The 27,210-nt window shown below is 38.3% G+C and overlaps 1 protein-coding gene across 1 annotated transcript in view; it reads left to right on the top strand.

The window, feature by feature from the left end:
• Positions 1–27,210, top strand: part of FAR2 (fatty acyl-CoA reductase 2) — a 92,127-nt gene that overhangs the window by 62,038 nt on the left and 2,879 nt on the right. The window contains exons 5-11 of the mRNA XM_005680707.3: positions 9,837–10,014; positions 11,297–11,341; positions 13,294–13,412; positions 14,513–14,580; positions 17,238–17,409; positions 22,179–22,308; positions 26,783–26,910. Coding sequence (XP_005680764.1) covers positions 9,837–10,014; positions 11,297–11,341; positions 13,294–13,412; positions 14,513–14,580; positions 17,238–17,409; positions 22,179–22,308; positions 26,783–26,910 — 840 coding nt within the window. The remainder of the gene's footprint in view (positions 1–9,836; positions 10,015–11,296; positions 11,342–13,293; positions 13,413–14,512; positions 14,581–17,237; positions 17,410–22,178; positions 22,309–26,782; positions 26,911–27,210) is intronic.

Below are 27,210 nucleotides of genomic sequence, written 5' to 3'. Positions count from 1 at the left end.
AGCTGTATTAGGTTGCTTAGAATTCCATGAGGTTCTTGAGAATACTTTACATGGAGGTGGTTTCTCACTTCTTAGTGAACTAAGCTTTGCTACTAGATTTATTTTTTTCAAGGGAAGTATCGGGGTTTCCCAGGTGACGCTAGTACAGGAGACACAAGAGGTGTGGATTTGATCCCTGGGTCAGGAAGATCCCCTGGAGGAGGGCATGGCAATCCATTACAGTATTCTTGCTTGGAGAATCTCATGGACATAGGAACCTGGTGGGCTACAGTGCATAGGACTGCAAAGGAGTCAGACACAACTAAAGCGACTTATCATGCACACAAGGGAAGTTTGCATACATAGTATGTAAACGTCCAGAAGAAAGGTTTTATCATTAGACTGGCAAAGATTCTGTGACCTTGAGCAAATCTTTGGCCTCTCTGAGCCTTAATTCCTTCATGTGTGAAATGAGGCTAATAATAGTGCCTGTCTTTAGAGCTGTGATGATAATGTGAGTTATACAAACAAAGCAGTTACTACAGTGCTTAATAGCAGTTAATCAAAAAGTTAATGAAGAAGAACTAATAGGGAAGAGACATTTCTTCCAAATCTGGCAGACAGTGTCAGTTTCTTGATCTGTTCAGCTGAGAGACACTTCCCTTATGATACTATTATGCAGGAGAAACAGAAGTCTAGCATTTTTCTCTTTGGCCAACTAACAGGAACTATTTTCTTTTTAGGCCATCACTCTGATCTCAAAATAAGTATGTTTTTCTGTTCTGCCTCTTCATTCTTGTGTTCCATTTACCAAATTTGCCTTATTTTGTTTGCTTTTTAAAAGACTCTGCATAAAACATATTATAGCAGAGAAAATATACTCTCACAGTGGATTTGTCAGATTTTAATTTTTTATAATACTGTATTTCTATTTTAGATATACTCTTTAGCTTTAGCTAAATCAAGAGTTTATTCCCTTCAGGGCAAACATTTTTATCTCACACAGCTCTGAGAACAGATATTTTTACCTGTCATTTAAAAATAACCAGGACGGAAGAAAAATGAAAGTCATTTAAAGGAGACAGAGGTTGCTTAAAGTTGCTAATAAATGATGATTTGCTTAACTGGTGCAAAGGAACCTTTCAGAGTCCAGAATTTCTCAGGATAGTTGGAGAAAAGGCACTGCGATGCCAAAGTCGGTGCAAGAAAGTAAAGGTCTAAAGCCTTGGCATGTTTTCAGGATGGAAATGATTTGTATGCTGTTTAGCCATCCTTTTACAGCTTTGTCTTTTGGTAAAAGTGGTGTTTATGGATGTGATACGCCCATGAAATAGGAAATGGTAACCCACTCCAGTATTCTTGCCTGGAAATTCCATGAACAGAGCAGCCTGGCAGGCTACTTACTGTCCATAATATTGCAAAAGAGTCAGACCCAACTGAGAAAATGAGCACACATACTCAGAAACCCAGGAAAGGAGCAGACTTCTCCCTGTCCTTTGATTCTCCTGAGAGGTCACCAGCGAAAAAGGAAGGAAATGGAGATTCAGTTCACTCAGAGATTCCATACCACTTTCTCCCTCCCACACATTTCAAAGAATAAGCTCACCTCCCAGAGGAAGAGTTGATTTATTAACAGGCATTCTCCACTCCCCAGCATATGTCAACTGGTAAAGGCAGGTATCGGCTACATGATTGATGACCAAACTGTAATGGACATTAGTGCAAAATTTATGTCTGTCTGTCATGTACTGCTCTCCAAGGAGAACAATTATTTTAAAACATACATATATGTAGCCAAACAGAACCAGGAGAAAAATTATATTTCATCTCAAGAAAATACATTTCAATTCAGTTAAGGAACTAAAGCTAACTTTTTTTAAACAAAGAGAACATCATTACCATAGTTTATTTATTTAAATTTTTATACTCAGAACCACCTGTCCAGCACCATCCGTCTCGGTCTTTCATTTGTGCTCACTCTCGCTCATACGTCTCTGCCTTGGCTCAGGTGGTTCTGTGTCTAGAGGCTACTTCTACCTCTGCGTCCTCTGGTAAGCTCTTATCCAGACATCAGAGCTTTCCTCTGGGAGCACATGGGTTCAGGTGGTCATTCCCGTGCTCCCAGAGTGCCCTGTGCTCATCCTCATCATGACATTTAGCGCAGGTCATTCTAAATGTCCGATTATCTGTCTGTATCTCCAGTGGCCAATGAGATTCTCAAACAAGAGACTGTCTCTTGTTCCTCTTGTTCTTCAATGCCAGCACAAAGTAGGAACTCAAATATTCGCTGAATGAATGAAAAGCTTTTGATGGAACTGGATTATCATTGTTCATACCACTCTGGCTAAGATGTGTTGTTTCTTGTTTGTTTAGACAAAGCAGGAATAGACAGAATTCCATAGCAAGCTGGTATTTGAGAGTGTGACGTATAACTATAAAATAAAACATATAAAATACATATATGTATTTACATATAAAATACATATATGCCCCCATCTTATCTGTGTTTTGGATTGTTCTTTTTTTCTCCTTTAACTTGGAATAAAACCTATTCATTTGTGTTAAGTTTGGAATAATGCTTTGAATAAATCCCAGCAGCCTCTCACCAACTAGACCATTGTTTATGACTGTTTCAGCAATTCTATATCAGATCGGATTTTCTGAAGTTTTGAAATGACAGCATTAAAGTTATTCTGAATAAATACTACTGTACCTAAATCCAGATTTAGTGTTCTAAGAAAATATTTTTCTCTGATTTCTTCTCTATTTTGTAATTGGCCACTGGTTAAAATAAAATTGCCCTTGGACATTTTTATTAACAGTAACCCTATCGGGTCTAGCCACTGTCATTGTTCTGAGTACTTCAGTGGTCCTCATTTTCTACAAAAAAAGGAACAAAGAGTTAAACAGCAAGAAAATCTTGAAGCTTTGTGATCAAATAAAATCTCTCATAAAAGAGTAATGAATACATTAATTTTAGATGAGGGAGGGAAAATCCTCTCACAATGTATGTATGCATGCTAGGTTGCTTCAGTCGTGTTCAATTCTTTGTGACCCCGTGGACTGTACAGGCTCCTCTGTCCATGGAATTTTCCAGGCAAGAATGGTCAGAGAAGGCAATGGTAACCCACACCAGTACTTTAGCTTGGAAAATCCCATGGACAGAGGAACCTGGTAGGCTGCAGTCCATGGGGTCGCAAAGAGTCGGACACGACTGAGCAACCTCCCTTTCAGTTTTCACTTTCATGCATTGGAGAAGGAAATGGCAGCCCACTCCAGTGTTCTTGCCCGGAGAATCCCAGGGATGGAGGAGCCTGGTGGGCTGCTGTCTCTGGGGTCGCACAGAGTCGGACACGACTAAAGCGACTTAGCAGCAGCAGCAGCAATACTGGAGTGGGTTGCCATTTCCTACTCCAGGGGATCTTTGCCACCCAGGGACTGAACCCTCATCTCCTGCAGCTCCTGTATTGCAGGTGGATTCTATACCACTGAGCCACCGGGGAAGCCCCTTCACAATGTATGTGTGTACCAAATCATCACTATATGCACTGTCTTAAAATGTTGTTCATCAGTTATATCTTAGTAAAGCTGAAAAAAAAAAAAGAAAAGACAATCACCCATAAAACAGTAAAATGAACCTTTGTTTATCCAGAGAAGCAATTTAATAGGAATTACAGTTCTGGGAAATAAAAGAGGGTTTGCACTTTTTTGCCAGGAACTTTCCCAATTGCGCAGGCTGAAGAGATCCTGCTTGGCACTGTTAATAAAGGGAATGGAACTGTGAACCAAACCCAACACCTCTCATTCCTGCCCCGTACTTCTGTCCTTCTCAGCCCACCCCATCTTCTGTCCATCTCACAGCCCAACCCCTCCCTTTCTTCAGCCCATCTCTGAAAATCCAGAGTTACCTTTGTCCCTAACCATTTGCAAAAGATAAATTTTGATTATCTTATTGTGGAAACTTTAGTATACACACATTTTCATAATAAATTAGGACTTGATGCTTTTAATTGGCCTTTCGTGTTCAGCAACTGATTATCTGTGCACTTGTCTTCTGCCCCTCATCCCAACACAGACGTTTTATGATGTAATGATGTCACCATTCTTATAATTTCTGTCTTTATATTTCCAGCTTCTACATAGTTGGTAATATTTACCTTTAGAGACTCATGTGTGTAAATGGATCAGGGATGACCAATAAACTCCAGTTTTCCAGAATAACAGCTTAAGCGGAACGTTTATTTTTAAAAATGCTCATAGCTGACCAACAAGGACAGAAGTTTGGGGCTTATGCGTCCCATACTTTTTAGGCCAAGGTAAATCCTCTTAGGGGGGCTGTGTAGAAGAAAAAAGCTTTTACATCTGTATAAAACCTGGAATAACTAGAGTCAGGAACCAGAAAAAATGGATCCATAATTACTTAGTGCTTTATTGAGCATGCTTAAACCAATCTAGTAAATATGCAGTAAGAAGGGAAGGATTCGATGAATCATCATTCAGCAATTGCTTGGAACAAAGGCACTTTCACACACATTAAATTCCTTAACATAACATTGTAGGGTATACGATTATGGCTAATGTATTAACAAAGGAACACAGGCTCAGAAACGTTAAATAACTCTTCACAAGTCTCTCAGCTAGTAAGTTGCAGAGACACAAAGATTTTCCATGGCCACATGATTATGGTCTTTCTAGTATATGCACAATACCATGTGATTAAATGGTGCTTTCTTAAGATAGGGACTGTACTTTCTAGGAGCTCACAGTCAAATGCAAATAGAACAGAGTAGAATTACCTGAGGTATGGTGGAGGAAATGGGATGTAGTAGGTTTGCTGGTGCTGAAGGACTCTAAAGAAAGACAGATGTGGGAGACAGAACTGGAAGAATATGTACAGTGGGGACAGGTCAGATGAGGCACACACGGGGCAGAGCTAGTGAAGGAGGAAAACCTAGGGCTTGCCTGGGACAGAGCTGTAAGTCCATTTTGGCATCACATAGGTTATATGTAGGCAAGCTGTTGGAGGTCAAGCTGGAAAGATAGAATGGAGCCACACTGTGGACATTTTGAGTACCATGCAGAGGGTTATGTTTAATTCTACAGAGAGATCTGTTGAGGGAGGACTTTGTGTGTGTGTCTGTGTATGTGTGTGTGTGTGTGTGTGTGTGTGTGTCTGTCTGTGTGTGTGAGTGATTTTGGCCCTTTGTTTCATTTTGTTTTAATCAGTGAAAGACTTTGATGAAAGTGAGCTTTAGGAACATGATGGTTATGGAGCACAGGGGATATGTCAGCATGGGGAGTCTCCAGAGGCATGGAGACCCATCACCCAAGATGAATGGTGAAGGGGACTCGAGCCTTTCTGAATGGCAATACATGTAGAAAACCCCTATGTGTTTGTGGAAAGAAAAACCAATGGGGCATGGCTACTGCTTTGCCTATAGGCTTGCATACACCTTTTTTTGTTATTGTTTTCATTCAGTTGCTAAGCCCTGTCTAACTCTTTGTGACCCCATGGACTGTAGCCCTCCAGGCTCCTCTGTCTATGGGCTTTCCCAAGCAGGAATACTGGAATGGGTTGCCATTACCTCCTCATGGGTATCTTACCAACCCAGGGATCAAACCCACATCTCCTGAATTTGCAGCCATATTCTTTACCACTGAGCCACATGGGAAACCCCTGTTTATCTATTCTAGGGGAAAGGAAAAGCTAATTTTAGCATTTGTGCTTTTATTGTCAGGATTGTATAGCATTAAGATGGCATCTAAGCAGCTGACAAAAAAAAAAAAAAAAAAAAAACCCTGGAAATTCTGTGTACTTTCAATAGCACCAGACTTCAACATGAATGACAGCAGGGTTAAATTGTTCTTAAATGAGCTGAATAATTTCTATGTTGTCAGGTCACTGGAACCAGAATATATGCTCAATAAAAGTCTATAGGGTAATACAGAGGCCAAGTCACCACAAGCATTAGGCTCAGATATACCCTTCTCCCCAAGAAATGGTTCAACTTTACTTTGAAGCCAGTTAAATTTACCCTGAAGTCACTGCCCAATTGAAGTTGGCCAACCTTTAGCCTTTCCACTTTTCAGCACTTTTCACCAGTGCCACCGGATACCTTAAGTTCCAATTTTCCTTCATTTCCTCAAAGACATTCCCTCTCTAACATTCCACGGTCTCCCCACAACCACACCTCCTTCTGAGTTCACCCATTCTCTCCTACCATTATCCATCTCAGCTTCCCAAACTTTGGACAGCACTGGCCAATCATGACTGTCTTGTGAAAGAACACAAAGTTAGCTGGTTTCTGGGGAGAATAAGATGATTGGACACAGAGATTAAAAAAATATAATCCTTGCACTCCTGGACTCATTGTGAAGTGGGGAAACAGACATGACCAAGAACTTTTGTGTTCAGTTGCTCAGTTATGTCCAACTCTTTGTGACCCTATGGAATGTACAGGTTCCTCTGTCCATGGAATTTTCCAGGCAAGAATACTGGAGTGGGTTGCCATTTCCTTCTCCAAGGAATATTCCCCACCTAGGAATTGAATCCTCGTTTCTTGCTTTGGTAGGTGGACTCTTTACCCTGGGAAGCCCAAGCAAAAACATATAGCATGATAATTGCAGTAATCAAGGGACAAACATACTCCAGGTCAGAGAAAAGACAGCAAAGCTTACCTTGGGGCAGGATGTCCAGTACTTACTCTCCAGAAAGCTTTTCTTGATACACTACTAGGTCGGCCCTGTTTGGTGCACAGGAAAATTGAGGGAAAATATATATTCCTCTTGCTGTTTCATTCAGTAAATACAAAAATTATGAAAATAATGATATAAAAAGTTGAATAAATAAGTTTCAAACCAAAAAAGATAGTAATATTTAGAGGAAATTGTCTGTATTATGTATGTCTGTGTGTGTGTGTGACTTTGCCTCTTTTAAAGCTATTTAAGTGGAAGTTTAGAATTTGGAGCCCATGAGTTCAGACATCTCCTTGAGTATCCCAAAGTGCTTTGACTTAGTTTCAGAAATGTGCTTTGGTTTATATAGTGTCTTTTTTTTTTTTTTGAAAGGAAAATTTTGTGCATTTTTTAATTGTTTGATGTAGTTAAATATATAGTGTCCTTTTTTCGTGCTAATTTATTTTCTAGTTTAAAGACAAGCAACAGCTCCAAATCAAATTTTGATAAAGGAGAACATGAACCGATTTTAGGTCCTGAAAAGGGCATCACTTAACCAATGAATGTCACATTAATCTCTTTGAACTGAAGAAATGGCAGGGTGAGATATGATCTGTTTGGCTATATTAGAAAAGATATTTTAAAACCAACTGTGATTCCTCTTGCTATTCCTCTTTCTAGATAACATGCTTCTTGGCAGTTTTACTAAATATGTGTTAGCTCATTTTGTTTAATCAAATAGTTTTAAGTGTAGTTGTGAATGTTCCTATTTGTCCTCATCACCTGAAAATTTAGAACACATGCAGTTATTGCTATTTTTCACAAGTGCCAGTGGAGGACATGAGAAAATGATACAGTAGAATGTGGCGGAGCTACAAATAGAAAAGGCAGATCATCTACGGAGCCCTGCAACTTCTTTTGTTTTGTGTTCTTGTGCTCTTAGTATTTTCCAAGATGAGCTAACTCACCAAACTTGGAGAAGCCTCCAAGTGTTACCTTTTTCATGCACACCAACAGCAGTGATAGCACGTGGTACCAGCCACGGGACATACAATCCGAGGGTATTGCTGGCTTCTGATGCTTTCTTAAACTTGTTTTCTTTACAGCTTTGTTAAAACTGGACTGTATTTCTTCAGACCTAGTTTTTGTAACCTGTATGTTTTTGTAGGTGAAAATAAAAATGGTCTTAGGTCAGTTAATCCACTGCTGACCCACAAATAAGACAAGGTAAAGGTAACAGTATTAGAAAGATAGAGAGGCGCCTAGATTGTCCCTCACTCTCTTCCAACACTCAGTGACCATGTGATTGAAATAACTTCTGTTTTTCTAAGTATTTGGAGTTGTTTTTAATTCTCAGACCTTCTTAGCCTTTCTCTTTTCAGTGTAAACCAGAAGGCATTTGATAGCTAGAAGATATTCAGCACTAATAGCCACAAAGCAAGGAAAACTAGACCATAACAGACAGTATTCACATTTCTCTCCAATATTGAAATTGAGAGTTGTTTCTGAATGTCTTGGCATTAAGCACTTCTTAAATACTCAATAATTTGTCATGAGAGGAAAACGAAAACCTCTAATAAGATTTTTCTGCAATCAAAATAATATGATTGTGTTGGGTCCAATAAAATGGGAATAAATGTACCAAACACATTAATTATAAAATCACACTGACATGTCACCTAATTTTTAAAAACTGTGTTATATCCAAAGTTTCACCAAATAGATCTACCAGCTAAGAGAAACATTCAGTATTTAATCAACAATAATTTCATTGCTCTCTTAGAGAAAAGCAGGTAGACTCTGGGATTATCAAAATGATTTTAACATCTTTTTTTTAAAAAAAAATTAGGTTGGTACCATGGTAACTCAGTTATTCATGATACAGATCTTCTTGAAGGTAGAGGTGTTCAACAGTCACTGTATTAAAGTTGCTTCATTGTGCTATTCTCACCCCGCTTGACAGACGATTAAAGCTATCAGAGCACTTTAAAACTCATTGGAAATCTCTGGAAATGGTTACAAGTTATTAGCATAGACTCTAAACAGATCTCCAAAATACAGTGTGTGGGTTCTAAGACAGATTGTAAGTTCTGATAAATGCAGTTGCCTTTCTTTGTTAAGGCATTACTGCTACTGCTGCTAAGTCGCTTCAGTCGTGCCCGACTCTGCGCGACCCCATAGACAGCAGCCCCCCAGTCTCCCCCGTCCCTGGGATTCTCCAGGTAAGAACACTGGAGCGGGTTGCCATTTCCTTCTCCAATGCATGAAAGTGGAAAGTGAAAGTGAAGTCGCTCAGTCGTGTCCAACTCTTCGCGACCCCATAGACTGAAGCCTACCAGGCTCCTCCACCCATGGGATTTTCCAAGCAAGAGTACTGGAGTGGGGTGCCATTGCCTTCTCCAGTTAAGGCATTAAGCAGAATTTAAAACAAAAATCAAAGCTGAAGGTTTCAAGATTAGTGCCAAGGTTCTAATTGGACAATAGTGAATGAGAGGGGCTGCCACTGACACCTCTGATGACAACCTGTCAAGTCCATAACCAAGGCAGCCAGCCCAGTGTTGGACACCCAACTGGCACTCACAATACATTCATTGAATGTACCTTGATAGGTACATTCCCTCTGAGAGGCTATAATTGAAGATAGAAATTAGCTTTATGTAATCAAGTAGCAGGGAGCTTCCCAGGTGGCGCTAGGGGTAAAGAACCCACCTGTCAATGCAGGAGACATGAGACACAGATTCCATCCCTGGGTCGGGAAGATCCCCTGGAGGAGGGCATGGCAACCCACTCCAGTATTCTTGTCTGGAGAATCCCATGGACAGAGGAGCCTAGTGTGCTGCAGTCCATGGGGTCACAAAGAGTTGGACATGACTGAAGTGACTTAGCGTGTGTGCGCACACACACACAATCAAACAGCAGACTGCATAACAGCTGGATACATCTATTGAGACAGAAGGCCATAGGATTCAACTAGTAATGTTGGGCTAAGCAGTGGGGAAGATCTCATCCATCTTGCATCATGTGGATAGGTTCACACTCAAGCCTTGGTGTCCTTTGATGGTTCCGAATTTCAGAACTCAAGCTGGAATGGGGAAGTTCTGTTTGTCGTGTCTCACAATTTCTTTTTGGTATGTTGTCTGACACATGCTGACAACGTTCTTTTTCACTCTGACTACCTTTAGGTGGTTAGACGACGCTATTATTGATGAGATCACACCCAAGCTGATCGGAGATCAGCCTAACACATACACCTATACCAAGGCCTTGGGAGAAGTGGTGGTGCAGCAGGAAGGTGGCAACCTCAACATTGCCATCATACGGCCCTCCATCGTGGGAGCAACCTGGCAGGAGCCCTTCCCAGTAAGCCCACTTGCCTGGATTCCACGCTTTGCTTCTGAACCAGCATCTCTCCTGTCCAATTACTCTCTGATGTCTCTTTTTTTTTTTTTCCAGTATAGATAGCTGAGTACAGCAAATGTGAGGACCAAAGTGCACGTTTGTTTCAGGATTTACTCACCAGCGGGCTCCTCTGATGTTACACTGACTGTCCTAGAGTTGGGTGGAGTCTTCAGTTAGTTTCTCAATAACTCTAGTCTCAAAATTCCCATGGGAAATAACTTTATTTCTTGGCTTCTCCACAATAGTTTAAATATACAAGAATGTTCCTGCTGGCCAAGTTGATAACGTTAACAAATTGCCAGGGTAAATAAGAAACAGCAAAGCTCAGAGAAAGTCCTCAGTTTAAGAATAATGATTTTTATCTGCGTCTACTTCTGTATCTTTTTGAAAGTACTTTGAATTATGCCATCTTTTTTTGAAGCAATTCTGTAAAGTTTTTGTACCGGATAAATTCAAGCTCCATTACTTATTGACATGCAACCTTTTACATATTAGTTGTCTCATATGTAAAACTGGGCTAACCACACCCATTGTGGAAGGTTGATGAAATGAGACAGTGTAGTGGTATGTCTACTGCAGTGCCTGGTCCCTAATAAAAGGCTCAACTAACATTAATCCCTTCAAGTTCTCTCTCCTTTCCCATCTTATGCATTTTGACTTTCAAAGATAAACAGACATAATGAGGTCAACTGACTTGCTTTGGGCTTAGGAGACAAACTCATAAAGACGTTTTTCTCTAACTGCTCCTAAAGATAATATTTTCTCTACCATCTATAGCAAGCTAATACAAGTTGATCTTGAGATAGAATGAATGAAAGATGCTATGATTCTTACCATTGTCAAGTAAGAGTCAATTTTCTGCAAACTATGTTTGAAATGTTCCCCTGAGAAGTTAAAATCAGGCCCAAGTGAGGAAAATGAATTGATTAGCAGATTATGATATTAAGATGAGATCCAATTTAGCTCCTAAGATGTCATAGACAGCTTGAAACTATTCTTGATTCCTGCTATGAAATAAATGCTGGCAGAATTTTAATTCTTCCACAAACCAAGTGCAAAAATATCCAGTGCTTTCTCACTGATCTCTGTTTGCAATTTTGGAAATAGTGGACTAGACAGTTTATCAGCTGGAGTTTCATTGTTCTTGTTTGGAGTTTAAGATTAGACTGCAGATATTCCAAAGGTACAGTGATTTTCTGACATGTGGAACCAACTAGAGATCTTTTCCCTTTTCTCTTTTTAGGGTTGGGTTGATAACTTAAATGGACCTAGTGGGCTCATTATTGCGGTATGTATAACGGTGTGGAAAAAATTACTTCAAATGTAGTGGAGGGACAGTAACGAAATGCTAGCATTGGCTTAGCTTTACTGATGCAAAACCATAAGCATTCCTTTACTCACTACAATTGATGCAAATTATTTCAGTTTTGCTGATTGAAAAATAGAGGCAGAATGAAATTAATTATCTGTCAATATCATTATCAGGAAAATAGAAGTACTGTGATATCATCAATTGCCACTTAGGAATTTTATTTTTGGATAGAATTTTGAGCCTCTAGTACCATGCTTAGTTAACACAAGATGGGGGTATTTCCTTCTTTTCGCTCTTTAACCATAGCTAGAATTATGGATGTGATAAAACTCATATCCCCAAAGATTATTAAATTTATGTGCATTTGGATAGAAAGTATATAAATGCATAAATGTATCAATATCTATTTCTCAATATATCTAAGAAAGAGAACTACCAATTGGAGGAATTTTTTCAAATATAAAAACTGATGACTATAGGAAACACTTTTCAACACTAATCCTCTCAGACAAGGAGATATATCAACCATTCCTCTGGGTCAGCAGACCTTTGTGTGCATCTCCCTGCAGTGAAGACTGATCCTGTGAGCTGCGGAGCTTTCTGGTTCACACTGAAGCATTTTAGGCTCAGAACTACAACTTTTCTCTTTCGGACATTGAAATGGACTTCATGTCTTTAAATGAGTTTAAATTTTGTTTGGGATCTCATGTTTCAGACTGTGCCTCTGTTCTTCACAGAACTAGATCCAACATGAACTAAATACAAATAAAAGACAGTGAATTATGACTACTTGTCAAAGATAGTGACAATGAACTTCTTTCTGATTTCTTTCTCTTTCTGTTCCCTACCTGCCTTCAACTCTTGAGGCTTAGTTGGAAGTGAGTGTTCAGTAACTTAGAACATAGCTATTTTAACATGATCCCAGAGTGAGTTTTATTATACTGTTAGCAAAGCTGCACATGTATTCAGATTTTCTAAAATTTTCCAAATTGATTTCCCATATTCTGAAGGACAGGAGGAGGGCATGGTAACCCACTACAGTATTTTTGCCTGGAGGAATCCCATGAACAGAGGAGCCTGGTGGGCTATAGTCTATAGGGTTGCAAAGAGTCAGACTCGACTGAAACGACTTAGCAAGCACACTTGTCCAAAGGAAGGTTAATCAGTTACAAGAAGACAGAAATTAGGAATATAAGAAAGTGCTGACCACTGCAAATTGATGTCAGAAACATGCAGGGTGTAAATAATCAATTACTTCAAAAAGTCAGTAAACTGGCTCCTTTGTTTATTGACATGGCATTTATTAACATGAACAATTCCCAATTCTTGCATCTATATAGCATCAGTGATCTGTGAGGTAAACAAAGATACTGAACAAAAAGTAAATAACGGTGGCCTTTTCCACAAGTAACAAGAAGTTTTTGTTAAGCAGTGGAATTTTATCAGTTTAAAAAGGTGTTTCTTAAACTCCTAGTTCTTTTTATTTCTTGTAAACTAGTAGACTCTAGCTAAAAATGACAACATTTAAGAAATGGTAAGTTAAATTAATGGGAAATTTGGGAAAAGTTAATTCTTAGAATATCTTATGAATTAATTTTTAAGATATTAAATCTTATTCTTGTTTTTTCTTTTATTCTTGGTGTTTATTAATTAGCTAAATACATTAAACTCCTCACACGCTTGAGGAATTTCACTCTGAAGAGGAACCTGAGGCTCACTGGTGGTTCTTGGAGATGTTGGCACTTGAGCTTGGATGGGGAGGTTGGATGGCCTGAGAGCAGTCAGTCTGGGCACATTAACCTAGCAAGCAGTGAATCAGTGTTAGTTATTATTACTACCAGCATTGATACTATCTGTCTGATACATACTTTAGCCCCAGCTATTACATAACGCCTGGTGCAATAATTTATGTCCTTTTTTCTGTGCAGGCTGGGAAAGGGTTTCTTCGGTCCATAAGAGCTACTCCGATGGCTGTGGCAGATTTGATTCCAGCAGACACAGTGGTCAATCTCACTTTGGCTGTAGGATGGTACACAGCAGTTCACAGGTGTGGAGTGGATACTTAAACTGGCTTTCAAAGATTTGATGAGGAGGAGGGTAACTATGTTGGGCACCTATTCAAAATATATGAATTTTACTGAAGAAGACCCCAAATGTGAGAGGGTATCTGTTTGGATATTTCACAGAGTTCCAATTATGTCATAATATAGGCATCGAGTTGTGTTATAAATACCAGTTAGTACTTGGTTGATCATAAAATAATAAATTCTTCAAATCATTTAACCATGAAATTCTCAATAATTGAAAAGCTTTTCTTTCTATTCAGCAACCTAAAATGCAGCTTCCTTTTTTAAGGCAAAGAAGATAAAAGTAGATGAAATGAAAGCATATTTTTCTTCATTTCTCAGTTCCTAATAAAAGTCAAAAGTTCAGATCACCGTGTGTGTGTGACAGAGGTATTTTTAGTACAAAGAAAAATAATAGGTTGTTTGTATATTTAACTTTGTTAATAAACAAAATTTTTATTAATTATTTGAAGTTAGATATTTAGATGTTGTCCAATCCAACAGCGCTTCATTGGATTTAGGAAAAATCATAGCCCATATTTTTGCCCAGTAAAGACGTCAAGAAATTAGAAATACAATTTGCTTTGTCATCATCATGCTGCCTCCATTTGCTCCATAAATATGTCAGTCTATGGGATTTTGTTCTTCATACACATGTACACACACACACACACACTTGCACTTTTCCTAGTTTTCCATTTTGTTTTAACCCAAAGAAGGAACAAAAGATGAAAGTGGTGTGTGGAGTGCCTTGTGTGTCAGGCTGTGCTTAGTTGCTCAGTCGTGCCCAACTCTTTGTGACACCAGGGACTGTAGCCTGCCAGGCTCCTCTGTCCATGGGGATTCTCCAGGCAAGAATACTAGAGTGGATTGCCATGCCCTTCTCCAGGGGATCTTCCCAACACAGGGATTGAATCCCGGTCTACCATATTTTAGGAGGATTCTTTACCACCTGAGCCACCTAAGAATGCCTTAGTGATGGGAATTATTGGGAAAAAAAAAAATGTGTAAGTATTATTTTCTCTAGCTTTCTTTCATTAGCTCTCCATTTTCTTATATTTACCTAACTTTTGTTTTTCAGACCTAAGTCAACATTGGTCTACCACTGTACATCTGGCAACCTCAATCCCTGTAATTGGGGCAAAATGGGTAAGTGCCTGTAGCAAGGTACCTAAGGAACCATTAGAGAATGCTCATTCGCAATTAGCATCTGCCACAGGGAAAAACAAAGTGTCATGGAGCTTTGAGTCTAATGCGGGAAAAGACAAAACACAGGTAAAGCCAGAAAATTAATTGCAAATCGTAAATGTGTAGAGTTAATTAGAATGCACTGTGGTATCTCAAAGAAAGGGACCAGTGAAACAGCGGCATGATTGTGAGCAATAAGGGCTCCGTTGGCTATAGAGATTTAAAAAACAAATCAAGTCAAGCCAAAGTCAGTAATTATAAGCAATATCAATGATAAAATACTTCTCCTGAGCCACTGTGCTCACACACACAGCCCTCGTCCCCCTGGACATATCACTGAGAATGTGCCATGATTAATGGCCAAGTAGATTTAGAAAAGTCCAATGATACTAACTGGTGTCATTGAGTCAGTGATACTCTTTATTAATTTAGGCAGTCAGCCATAGTGTAACCTTGAAAGTAGCCTGTTGAATTGAATTAGAATTAATCCTGCATATGACAGAAAATTAGCTAACCAATCTTGTACTCTGCTTCTGATTTTCTTACAAATATCTGAAACTTTTAGATCATCTAATTGCTGTTTAGCTACTAGATGTTGAAAAAAATTAAATGTGCTTAATTTGTTAGAATCTTATCTCCAATTCAGAGCATTCCACTGTGCTATTCTATTTACAAAGTTATTATTTCAGTAAAAGTAAAATGAAATTATCTATTACCATCATATCCAGTTATTTAGATCATATAGTGAAATAATTCTGGAAATATTTGGAAATAAAAATAAATCTCTATCTCAGTAACAGAATTAAGGTATCATTCATACAAAGAGGCATTAGTAGAAGTAACCAAGATACTTAAATTCTTAAATCAAAAGATGCTACATGTAAATCCATACCTGGGATTCAAAATAGTCTTCTTCCTTGCTGGAAATTCTATTTTATGAACATACACAATGTAATAGTTGAAAGTGATCTAAAAAATAATCTAGTGTGCTTACTTCTTTTGATTATGGTATATATAAAACTCTTATTCTGCTTTTTCTCTCTTTTCCTTGTTTTTAAATTGAAGTATACTTATTTACAGTGTTGTGTTAATTTCATGTATACTGCAAAGTGATTCAGATAGATAGGTAAATAGATAGATATCATTCTGCTCTTAAAATAAACTTTGCTTTGACAGAAATTTCTGAATCAGTGAAAAGTCAGACAATCAAATCACTGCAGCTTGTTCCATGTTACATAGCCACTTATTAACTTTTTTCTTTATTTATATATATATTATTCAACTATAGCTGACTTACAGTGTTTCCAGTGCACAGCAAGATGATTCAGTTATACATAAACACAGATATTATTTTTAAATTATTTTCCATTATAGTTATTACAAGATATTGACTATAGTTCCCTGTGCTATACAGTAAACCTTTGTTGCATATCTAATTTCTTAAAATTAGAAATCTAGCTTTCTATTTGCCACGTACTAACTTTAACACTCAACAAGAAGGATAAAATTTAGAGGAAAGCCTTTCATTCACAAAACCATTAAAAACTTTGTATTTTCGAAATGAAACTATGGTACAGTAAAAATTAAATTCTTTAAAAAATAGTCTAGTGTTTTCACTTTATTTTACACACAAAGCCCAGAGAGGGTAAATGATTTATTCATTGCACATGGGGAGCGGGAGCTGGACATAGAAGTAAATGAGGGGTATGAACATGTAATGATCACCCCACTAGGGATTCGTAAAGTCAACATGAATCTCTCTGGGAGGAAAAGACCCAGGATCAGATGTTTCTGGATAATCTTTTCTGTATGGGGTATATATTTTTCATACAGATTTCCAGGTAGTATCTTTTACAGAGGACAGTAACCATATTATCATAATAATTGATAACTTCATCATAACTGACTAATGAACTTAGGCAACTTTGAAAATTCTACATAAATCAAAACTAAGTTCAAAAGAATGACTACCTTTTGAAAAGAAGTATTTGATTTACAGATGTACATAAAAAGCTTTAAACCATGTTTTATATAAGTAATGATATACTTTTTAAGATTATTATTTAAGAAAACTCTGGAGACAAGAGTAAAACAATTGAGTCTGACATATTGCCAGAATAGTAGAAACACCAAAGAAGTAAAAGACTGGTATTTAAAATGAACCAACATGAAGGAATCCTAATTTTATAGTCTCTCTTTTATATAGATCTTTATAAAACTTTAAGTAAAATGTTAAGAAACTTTCCTGATTGTTCTGCAAGTAATGATCCAACCAAAGAAATAACACCCCCAGGCTCTGTCTTGGGCTTTCTGAATAGACTAGATAACCTTGAAATTGAATTGAAATTTTAGTATTGACTAAAACTATTTTCCCAAGAAGTTGTTTTAGGGTAAAGGTTTCAAGTGAAGGATTCAATTCTTAACCAATTTACATTGTTTAAATTTGCAGATGACCACTTGCCTGGTGTAAAATTCTTAGTACTATTCTTGACTCTACACAACAAATCCTTCCTATTTATTGTTTTGACCCATTGCAAATACCATCCACCACAATGGGTGGCATTTACAATGCTCCTGGATTTAGCATTTAATCTCCCCCACTCTCACCCCCTCTCCAGGACTCCAAGTCTTAGCAACCTTTGAAAAAATCCCATTTGAGAGAGCTTTCAGGAGGCCAAACGCTGACTTCACAACCAACAACATCACAACCCATTACTGGAATGCTGTCAGTCACCGGGCCCCTGCCATCATCTATGACTTCTATCTTCGTCTCACAGGAAGGAAGCCCAGGTGAGAAACGGAGACAATAGCTTTAGGAGGGTCTCTGCATGAAAGTTAAAGACTCGAGTCCTTTGCCTTCCCATCCCCTACGGATCAAAGTGACAACTGAATCACAGTTATGACTATATCTCTAAGGGAGTTAACTCTATCTCTATATAGTTATGATTTTATCTCTATAGAGGGACAATCAAAGCAGTAGTAGTGGGAACCCCAAGGGAACCCTACCTTAATGTTAAGGAACTTGCTTGATGAATTCAGCAGGTAATCAATCACCTAAAAAGAAAAGTAACAGAGTCTGTATCTGGGAGTTTGTAAATTGTTAGATTCAATCCCTGGGTCGGGAATTTCCCTTGGAGGAGGGTATGGCAACCCACTCCAGTATTCTTGCCTGGAGAATCCTGTGGACAGGAGAGCTTGACGGGCTACAATCCATAGGATCACAAAGAGTTGGATGTGAACTCAGTGATTTAGCAGGACAGTTAATCTTACAATGTACTACAATGGTAACAGCCTCACATACACACAAGGGGTGATGCATGACAAGCTCATTTTAATTCTCACAACAACCCAAGGAGGGTATTCTCATCCCAGTGTTACAGATGAGGAAATGCAAGTTAGAGGAAGAATTTAAGTAGTCTCAGAGGAAGAGACAGAGGAAAGATATGGAGAAATCTGAACTGGACTGACTGCCACGTGGAGATGAGTGGAGAGAGTAGAGGGAGCAAAGTGGAGTGTCAGGGTGTTGATGCTGGGTGACTTAGGGCATGGCCCTTTCTACTCTGGTCTCACTTGAATAATACTTTGTGTGTAATTCCTGCCATCAGAAGCATGATGTTAGCCTCTTTCAAGGAGATATTCTCAGTGTGTTTATTTCCATTCTTATTAGTAGAGCAAATGAGTGATGCTTAGGCAATGTAGAGTTATTCCACACTTTCAGAGATCTTCCTTAGAGTTCATAACTCATTGTCAGTTTCTTCATGAGTAAGGTGAAAAGGGGGACACTATGTTTGTGGAAAAATATTTTTATAAGGGGCTTATTAAATAAAGATGGGGAAAGAAGGAAAACCAAACACTGCTGCCATCAACACTGAAGCCTTTAAAATATATCAGGGTTGGAAGGAGACCTGGATGAAGAGCAAAGTTCAGTAAGTAGAAAAGAAAAACATGGGAGGAACAAGGCCAGTAAAAATCTTTATGTATTTTGTTTGTAAGAAGTTTAATTGTAATATTCATGGGAAATGATTATTCATTTGGTTATAGGAATCTTAAGAATAATCTTTATGGTTGAAAGTGCTAGAATCCTTCTGGACTCTCTCCTCCCCCAAGTGTGTTTGTGTGTAATCACTTATGCATTTACAACCATATGTATGGTTTTGCTTTGAGGTAAGGTGTGTCTCTATGTATGTTTAAATCAATCCTACATACTTTCTTTTTCACTTGTATTCCATGAAAATCCAAGTCATCCTGCTAGTGCTGTCTTTTTCACCCCCATTAAGAACAATGGGACAAGTATCAGTGCACATGCATCCTTACAGAATGTGCCGTTGGGTCTGTAGAGGATGCGGAGGGGTAGGCTTGCTAGACTGGAGGGTACACTCAACATGGATATTATGACTGCTACCAGGTTGCCTTAAAGGCAGCCTCTGTCAGTTTATACACTATCACAACAGCATGTGAAAGTATAAATCTGTTCTTTCTCACTCTCATTAATACTTTGCAAAAATCAATATTTTGAATTGTTAAGCTAATGACAAGAAATAGCATCTCTGTCACTTTGATTTGCATTTTCCTTGATTGATGGAGGGACTGGGCTTTCATTTGTTTATTGGACATTCATGTTTTCTCTGTTATGAGTTGCCTGCTTCTATTTCTCACCTACTTTTTAATTTTGTTTTTATTGAAATATAATTTATTTACAATGTTCAGATGTACAGCAGTGATTCATATATATATATATATACATATATATATATATATACAGGCCCTTATTGCTTATTTTATATATAGTAATGTGTATCTGTTAATATCAAATTCTAAGTTTATCCCTCCCTGCTTTCCCCTTTGGGAACCATAAGTTTGTTTTCTGTGTGATCCTGTTTCTGTTTCACAATAGATTCATTCATATCATTCTTTTTAGATTCTACATATAAGTTATATCATATGATATTTGTCTTTCTCTGTCTTAATTACTTGCTTAGTATGATAATCTCTATGTCCATTCATGTTGCTGCAACAGCATTATTTCATTCTTTCTTATGGTTAATAATATTTCTACTTTTCTATTTGATTTTACTTATTAATTTATGGAGGCTGTGTGTATATGTTTATATGTGTAAATATATAGTTTTTAAAGGGGGAATTCTCTCTCAGTGTGTTTATTTAGGGGCTTCTCTCGTGGCTCAGGGGTAAAGAATCTGCCTGCCAATGCAGGAGATGCGGGTTGAGTCCCTGAGTCAGGAAGATCTCCTGGGGAAGGGAATGGCAACCCACTCCAGTATTCTTGCCTGGGAAATTCCATGGACAGAGGAGCCTGGAGGGCTACACTCCACCGGGTCATAAGAGTTGGACATGTTGTAGCAACTAATCAACAACATTTCTATTTTTCTGTTGGGTTGTACTTATTATGGAAGTGGTGTGTGTATGTATATATGTGTAAATATATAATTAATGTGTTTTCTTAAAGTCAGTGTCTTATCCTGTAGCTCTGATTATGAAGTTTTTTTAATACAAGGGAAACTACATATAATGCAAGTTTTAAGAGCATGGAGTTTGGTCAGACTTACAGACTTAAATCCTGGCTTTCACTAATTTATCCATATGAGCCCTAAATTACTTAACTTTTCTAAATACTAACTTGTTGAAAAGAGATTGTAATCATACCTATTTTACAGGATTTTACATCAGAGTGCATAGAATATAGTAATCACCATTATTACCAAAGAAAAATTTTATATGATAACATGAATCATTTTTCCTTTATAGCTTTTGCATTGTATGCATTAATAAGATCTTCATTACATGAAAATAATAAGTGTACTCTTTCTTTCTAAAAAAATACTATTTTGCTGATACAGTCTTGTACATACAATGATACACCATTGTATACATTGTATAATCACTTGTACAATGATTATTTTTTAAAAGTAAATTATTGAAATCATATCAATTACTTCAGAGTTGTAAAATGAATAAAGATTGTAAATTTGGACTGTTGTAACAGAATATCATCGACTATTTGGCTTATAAACAATAGATTTATTTCTCATAGAACTGGAGACTAGAAAGCCTACAATCAAGGTGCTGGTGGATCCAGCATCTGCTGAGGGCCCACTTCCTGGTTTCTGACAGCCTATGTTCTCTGTGTCCTTACAGGCTGGCAGGGCCAAGGGAGCTTTCTGGGGTCCCTTTAATAAGGGCTTTCCACATCTGCTAAAGTCTCCTTCTCCAATACTACCACATTAGGAGGAATAGGTTTCAACATGTGAATTGCAGGGGGATATAAATATTCAGTCTATAGCCAAGATGTTAGATAACAATAGCAAATGGAACCCTATTATGATGCTTGAATTAGGGAATAATGATTCTACAGCCTTGCTTAAGAATTTCCCATAATACAATGAGAGAAGTACCTCATGAGTCATTAGGGATATGGACATGAGGATTTGACCAGAAATAAGACCAAATTCCCAAAATAGCATCATAAGTCATTATGGGGTCAACTATAGTAGTCACTGTTACCAAGATAAGCCTAACTGGTTAAGATAAAAATCAAATGATCTGTAGGCCAGATATGATTTGTAGCCAGAAAATCTAGGTTTGAGCATTAACTATGTGACCCTGTACCTATTAATCCTTCTTCAAAATGAAGATAAACAATATAGACCCTGACTACCTCATGGAATCATACTGTATAAATTAAGAAAGCATGTTTTTTAAAAATATAAATTGTTACAAAATTGGGAAGTTCAAACAGCAGGTCCTCACCACGGTGTTAAAAGATATGATCCATTTAAAGTAATGAGATCCAGGGGGTCCCATTTGCAAAAGCAAAGACTTTTTGAAGTCCATCAGAACTGGGTGGAATTTTGGCTTTGACACATGATATTATCATGGCTACTCAATCTTTTCTAAGCTAACTTTACCTGTTCATAAAAACACAAACCTACCTAACAGGGATGTTACAGGTATTAGTGGAGACAGTATTTTTTTAAACGTTATCAGCACTGTGCCTGAGTAGATTATTAACAAATAAAATATATTTTCCCCTTAAATCTGCATTAAGAGCTGTTTTTGGTTCACCAGATGCTAATATAGTCACCACTTCTGCCCAGAGTTTGAGGTTTGAAACCTCAAATCAATAAATTAAAAAAAAAAATCCAAGAACATACATTAAAGAAGAGAAATAAGTTTTCTTCTTGTCTACCTCAGAATTCCAAGAACGAAGAGTATGTCATTGGGGGTGGATATGTTGCTCAGCTTTTAAAATACTTGCAACTCTTGAAAAAGAGATGGTAGGAAAGAGACAGAGAAGTAGCTTAGTGGTATTAAAATGCCTGCTATAACAAGCTCCTTTAGGTTCAGCTGCATCCCTTCTTTCAACAGAGGGTTAATGTGGAAGAGAAAAAAGAATAAGAATTTTAATGAGGAACTGAGGGAAAAGTGGGAAGAAATAACTTTTATATTTTTCAGACCTAATTTGTCATATATCCCTATGCAGTAGCAGGAAAGCCACCATCTGTGGTGCACTGATATTTGCTCCTATGTGATCTTTACCTCAGGATGACAAAGCTCATGAATCGGCTTTTAAGAACCCTTTCCATGGTGGAGTATTTCATCAACCGGAGCTGGGAATGGAGCACATACAACACTGAAATGCTGATGTCCGCGCTGAGTCCCGAAGACCAGAGAGTGAGTACACTCCTGACAAGCAACGGGAAAGCCTTCCCCACTCGGAATTTAGAACTATTTGACTTGGAGAGCTGATGAATAAAGGCAGTTTTATATACACATAAATTTTTTTTCTTTTTGGGCTAAGAAAATCAGTGAATGCTATCAACACAATGGCAGGACACAAGTTTAACATAAGAGATCTAGTTTCTTAGCCTTTGGTCAGCGTCTCCCTGCTATTCTACAGTCAGGTCTCATAAACTTTGTTTCACTCCTTTGTTCACCTTTGGTGAGTGAAAGTGAAGTCAAGTCACTCAGTTGTGCCCGACTCTTTGCAACCCCATGGACAGTAGCCTGTACCAGGCTCCTCCATTCATGGGATTTTCTAGACAAGAGTACTGGAGTGGGTTGCCATTTCCTTCTCTTTTCAACAAATCCTCAGTTCCTCTGTCTTTCCCTCCCAAACATATGCCTTCAATGAAAAACAATAATTTTATGGCTCAGCAACTCTCTCATCCACTGTTCTTGTCAAATCAAAATCATTCTGCATCATCAAAGCTACAGTTCCTTTCTTCCTACCTTTTTATTTTTTATTTATTTTTTTTTCTTCCTACCTTTTTAAAGCTAACCTTCCACCTCTGCGTTCTAGCCCACCTTAGATCTCCATCAGCATTCCCCTCTCTGTAGGATTGTCATTCTTCCTCCCTATAATGATTTCTCTTTGACCATTCAGACATTTATTTCTCAAGACAGGCCTATACTTTAAATTGTTTAGTGTAAGTACTATTTGGGCTTCCTGGTGGCTCAGATGGTAAAGCGTCTGCCTGCAACTCGGAAGCCCTGGGTTCGATCCTTGGGTCAGGAAGATCTCCTGGAGAAGGAAAAGGCACCCCACTCCAGTACTCTTGCCTGGAAAATCCTATAGATGGAGGAGCCTGGTAGGTTACAGTCCATGGGGTTGCAAAGATTTGGACATGACTGAGCAACTTCACTCTACTTTTTACTCTACAAGTACTATTTATTTCTCTGTATTAGCTTCTAACCAGTCACAAACGGTTGTCCTGAAATTCACAAATATAGAAAACTGTATTTTATACATGTTCCTAGCTTTGTTTTTCCTCCATTCGTTCCTTGAGCACATCCTTGGTTTTCAATTAAGCTTTAAAGTTTTCAGTCTCTTGACTGACATTTTCCACTAAATTTTCTTAAAAAAAAAAAAAGATAAATTTCTTCATTTATCTTGTACTTGACAGCATGTAGAAGAAACCAAGTCATGTTGAGAAGTAAATGTTAGATAAATACCCTCACCTGCTATCTGCCAGCCTCATAGTGCATGATTCAAATGCAAGTCCTAAAATTACTTCCTACCAGGAAACCTAAGGATTACTTGCAGTCAGACACAATATTTGTTATATTAAATGTACTAGTTGAGATTTTGTTGTTGTTTAGTCGCTAAGTCATGTCTGACCGCTTGTGACCCCATGGACTATAGCCTGCCAGGCTCCTCTGTCCATGGGATTCTCCAGGCAAGAATACTGGAGTGGGTTGCTGTGTCCTCCTCCAGGGGATATTCCCAACCCAAGGACTGAACCTGTGTCTCTTCTGTCTCCTGCTTTGGCAGGTGGGTTCTTTACCACTAACACCACCTCAGTTCAGTTCAGTTCAGTCGCTCAGTCGTGTCCGACTCTTTGTGACCCCATGAATTGCAGCACGCCAGGCCTCCCTGTCCATCACCAACTCCCAGAGTTCACTCAGACTCACGTCCATTGAGTCGGTGGTGCCATCCAGCCATCTCACCCTCTTTCGTTCCCTATCACCACCTGGAAAGCCCTAAAAGATTCTACTAAGTCACTACATTTGAGGAGGAAATTTGTTAAGATTTTCGGTGGCAACGTGAAAAGGCATTCTTTAAGAGGAGGAAATAGCCAGTGTTCTGCGTGTTCCACTCGAAACGGTTCTGAAGGGCTCCATCTAGTGGCATACCGAGAGACAGAGTGGATAAACCTATCTAAAGCAAATAGAGAATATAAAGTCTGCTTAGTTAGTCCTTAGGCATTGCTTCTCAAAGTTTATCTTAATCAGCAAAATGAAGTAGTGATATTTCAGGAAAGGGTGCTAGGCCAAGGGAAAACAGCAAAATTTATTAATGGAAAGAAAAACATATGTAATTTGTCTTGGTGCCTAATGTATTATTCTCTCAAGAAATAATTCTCCTTTACTTGAAATTAAATTAGGTTTCACCAGATTAATATCAGTTCCTTAAAATTTCTAAGACTGCCTAAAGGCCAGATATTTGTCCTTGATCAATGTTTAAATCTAGATCTGATAGACAAGAGTGCCTGATGAACTATGGATGGAGGTTCATGACATTGTACAGGAGACAAGGATCAAGACCATCCCCAAGAAAAAGAAAAGCAAAATGGCTGTCTGAGGAGGCCTTACAAATAGGTGTGAAAAGAAGAGAAGCAAAAAGAAAAGGAGAAAAGGAAAGATATACCTATTTGAATGCAGAGTTTCAAAGAATAGCAAGGAGAGATAAGAAAGCCTTCCTCAGCGATCAATGCAAAGAAATAGAGGAAAACAATAGAGTGAGACAGACTAGAGATCTCTTCAAGAAAATTAGAGATACCAAGGGAACATTTCATGCAAAGATGGGCTCCATAAAGGACAGAAATGGTATGGACCTAACAGAAGCAGAAGATATTAAGAAGAGGTGGCAAGAATACACAGAAGAACTATACAAAAAGGATCATCAAGACTCAGATAATCATGATGGTGTGATCACTCACCTAGAGCCAGACAACCTGGAATGTGAAGTCAAGTGGGCCTTAGGAAGCATCACTATGAACAAAGCTAGTGGGGGTGATGGAATTCCAGTTGAGCTATTTCAAATCCTGAAAGATGATGCTGTGAAAGTGCTGCACTCAATATGCTGGCAAATTTGGAAAACTCAGCAGTGGCCACAGGACTGGAAAAGGTCAGTTTTCATTCCAATCCCAAAGAAAGGCAATGCCAAAGAATGCTCAAACTACCACACAATTGCACTCATCTCACATGCTAGTAAAGTAATGCTCAAATTTCTCCAAGCCAGGCTTCAGCAATACGTGAACCGTGAACTTCCAGATGTTCAAGGTGGTTTTAGAAAAGGAAGAGGAACCAGAGATCAAACTGCCAACATCCGCTGGATCATCAAAAAGGCAAGAGTTCCAGAAAAACATCTATTTCTGCTTTATTGACTATGCCAAAGCCCTTGACTGTGTGGATCACAATAAACTGAAAAATTCTGAAAGACATGGGAATACCAGACCACCTAACCTGCCTCTTGAGAAATCTGTATGCAGGTCAGGAAGCAACAGTTAGAACTGGACATGGAACAACAGACTGGTTCCAAATAGGAAAAATAGTACGTCAAGGCTGTATATTGTCACCCTGCTTATTGAACTTAGATGCCATAGTACATCATGAGAAATACTGGGCTGGAAGAAGCACAAGCTGGAATCAAGATTGCCAGGAGAAATATCAATAACCTCAGATATGCAGATGACACCACCCTTATGGCAGAAAGTGAAGAGGAACTACAAAGCCTCTTGATGAAAGTGAAGAGGAGAGTGAAAAAGTTGGCTTAAAGCTCAACATTCAGAAAGCTAAGATCATGGCATCCAGTCCCATCACTTAATGGCAAACAGATGTGGAAACAGTGGCTGACTTTATTTTGGGGGGCTCCAAAATCACTGCAGATGGTGATTGCAGCCATGAAATTAAAAGACGCTTACTCTTTAGAAGGAAAGTTATGACCAACCTAGACAGCACATTAAAAAGCAGAGAAATTACTTTGTCAGCAAAGGTCTGTCTAGTCAAGGCTATGGTTTTTCCAGTAGTCATGTTGGTTGTGAGAGCTGGACTATAAAGAAAGCTGGGTGCTGAAGAATTGATGCTTTTGAGCTGTGGTGTTGGAAAAGACTCTTGAGAGACCCTTGGACTACAAGGAGATCCAACCAGTCCATCCTAAAGGAAATCAGTCCTGGGTTTTCATTGGAAGCACTGATGTTGAAGCTGAAACTCCAATATTTTGGCCACCTGATGCAAAGAGCTGACTCTTTTGGAAGGACCCTGATGTTGGGAAATTGAGGGCAGGAGAAGGGAACGACAAAGGATGAGATGGTTAGTTGGCATCACTGACTCAATGGACATGAGTTGGGGTAAACTCTGGGAGTTGGTGATGTTCAGGGAGGCCTGGCGTGCTACGGTTCATGGGATTGCAAAGAGTTGGACATGACTGAGCGATTGCATTGAACTGAATGTTTAAATATTTCTTATACATGGCAATCCATATTATCACTGCCTTTAAAATAACAGCTCAAATAATCTCATTTGGAGGGGTATCACCTAAATCTTCCAAACCGAATGTCACTTTTTATATAAAAGAAACTTCATCAAATGTGCAAAGTGATCATCCAGCAATTCTGACAGTCCATAATCTCTTCTTGCCTTTCAGGTGTTCAACTTTGATGTACGTCAGTTGAACTGGTTAGAATACATTGAAAATTATGTTTTAGGAGTTAAGAAGTACTTATTGAAAGAGGATATGGCTGGGATCCCAGAAGCAAAGCAACACTTAAAAAGGTAAGTGTAACAGTTAACATTTATTGAGTACTTAGCATGTGTATCTCATTTTATACCAGGCATGAAATTTGAGAGCAGTTAATATTTTTCCAGCCTTTATACTATATATCCTAGTATACACTGTTTATTTAGACTTCACCAGACTTCTATAAGGCAGGTAGTATTTTTGTCATCCCATTTCCATCAAAGAACTATTTAGGCTCAAAGGAGGGAGTGGGCAAGCTGTACATGGTAAGTGGAGGAGCCAGATTTGTATCTAAGTTTGTTTCTTCTATCATATCCTGTCATAATGTGATATAA

Source organism: Capra hircus, chromosome 5, assembly GCF_001704415.2.
Source record: "Capra hircus breed San Clemente chromosome 5, ASM170441v1, whole genome shotgun sequence".
Classification (NCBI taxonomy): domain Eukaryota; kingdom Metazoa; phylum Chordata; class Mammalia; order Artiodactyla; family Bovidae; genus Capra; species Capra hircus.
Note: the sequence above shows the minus strand (reverse complement) of the source record. Positions and strands in the feature narration are given on the sequence as shown.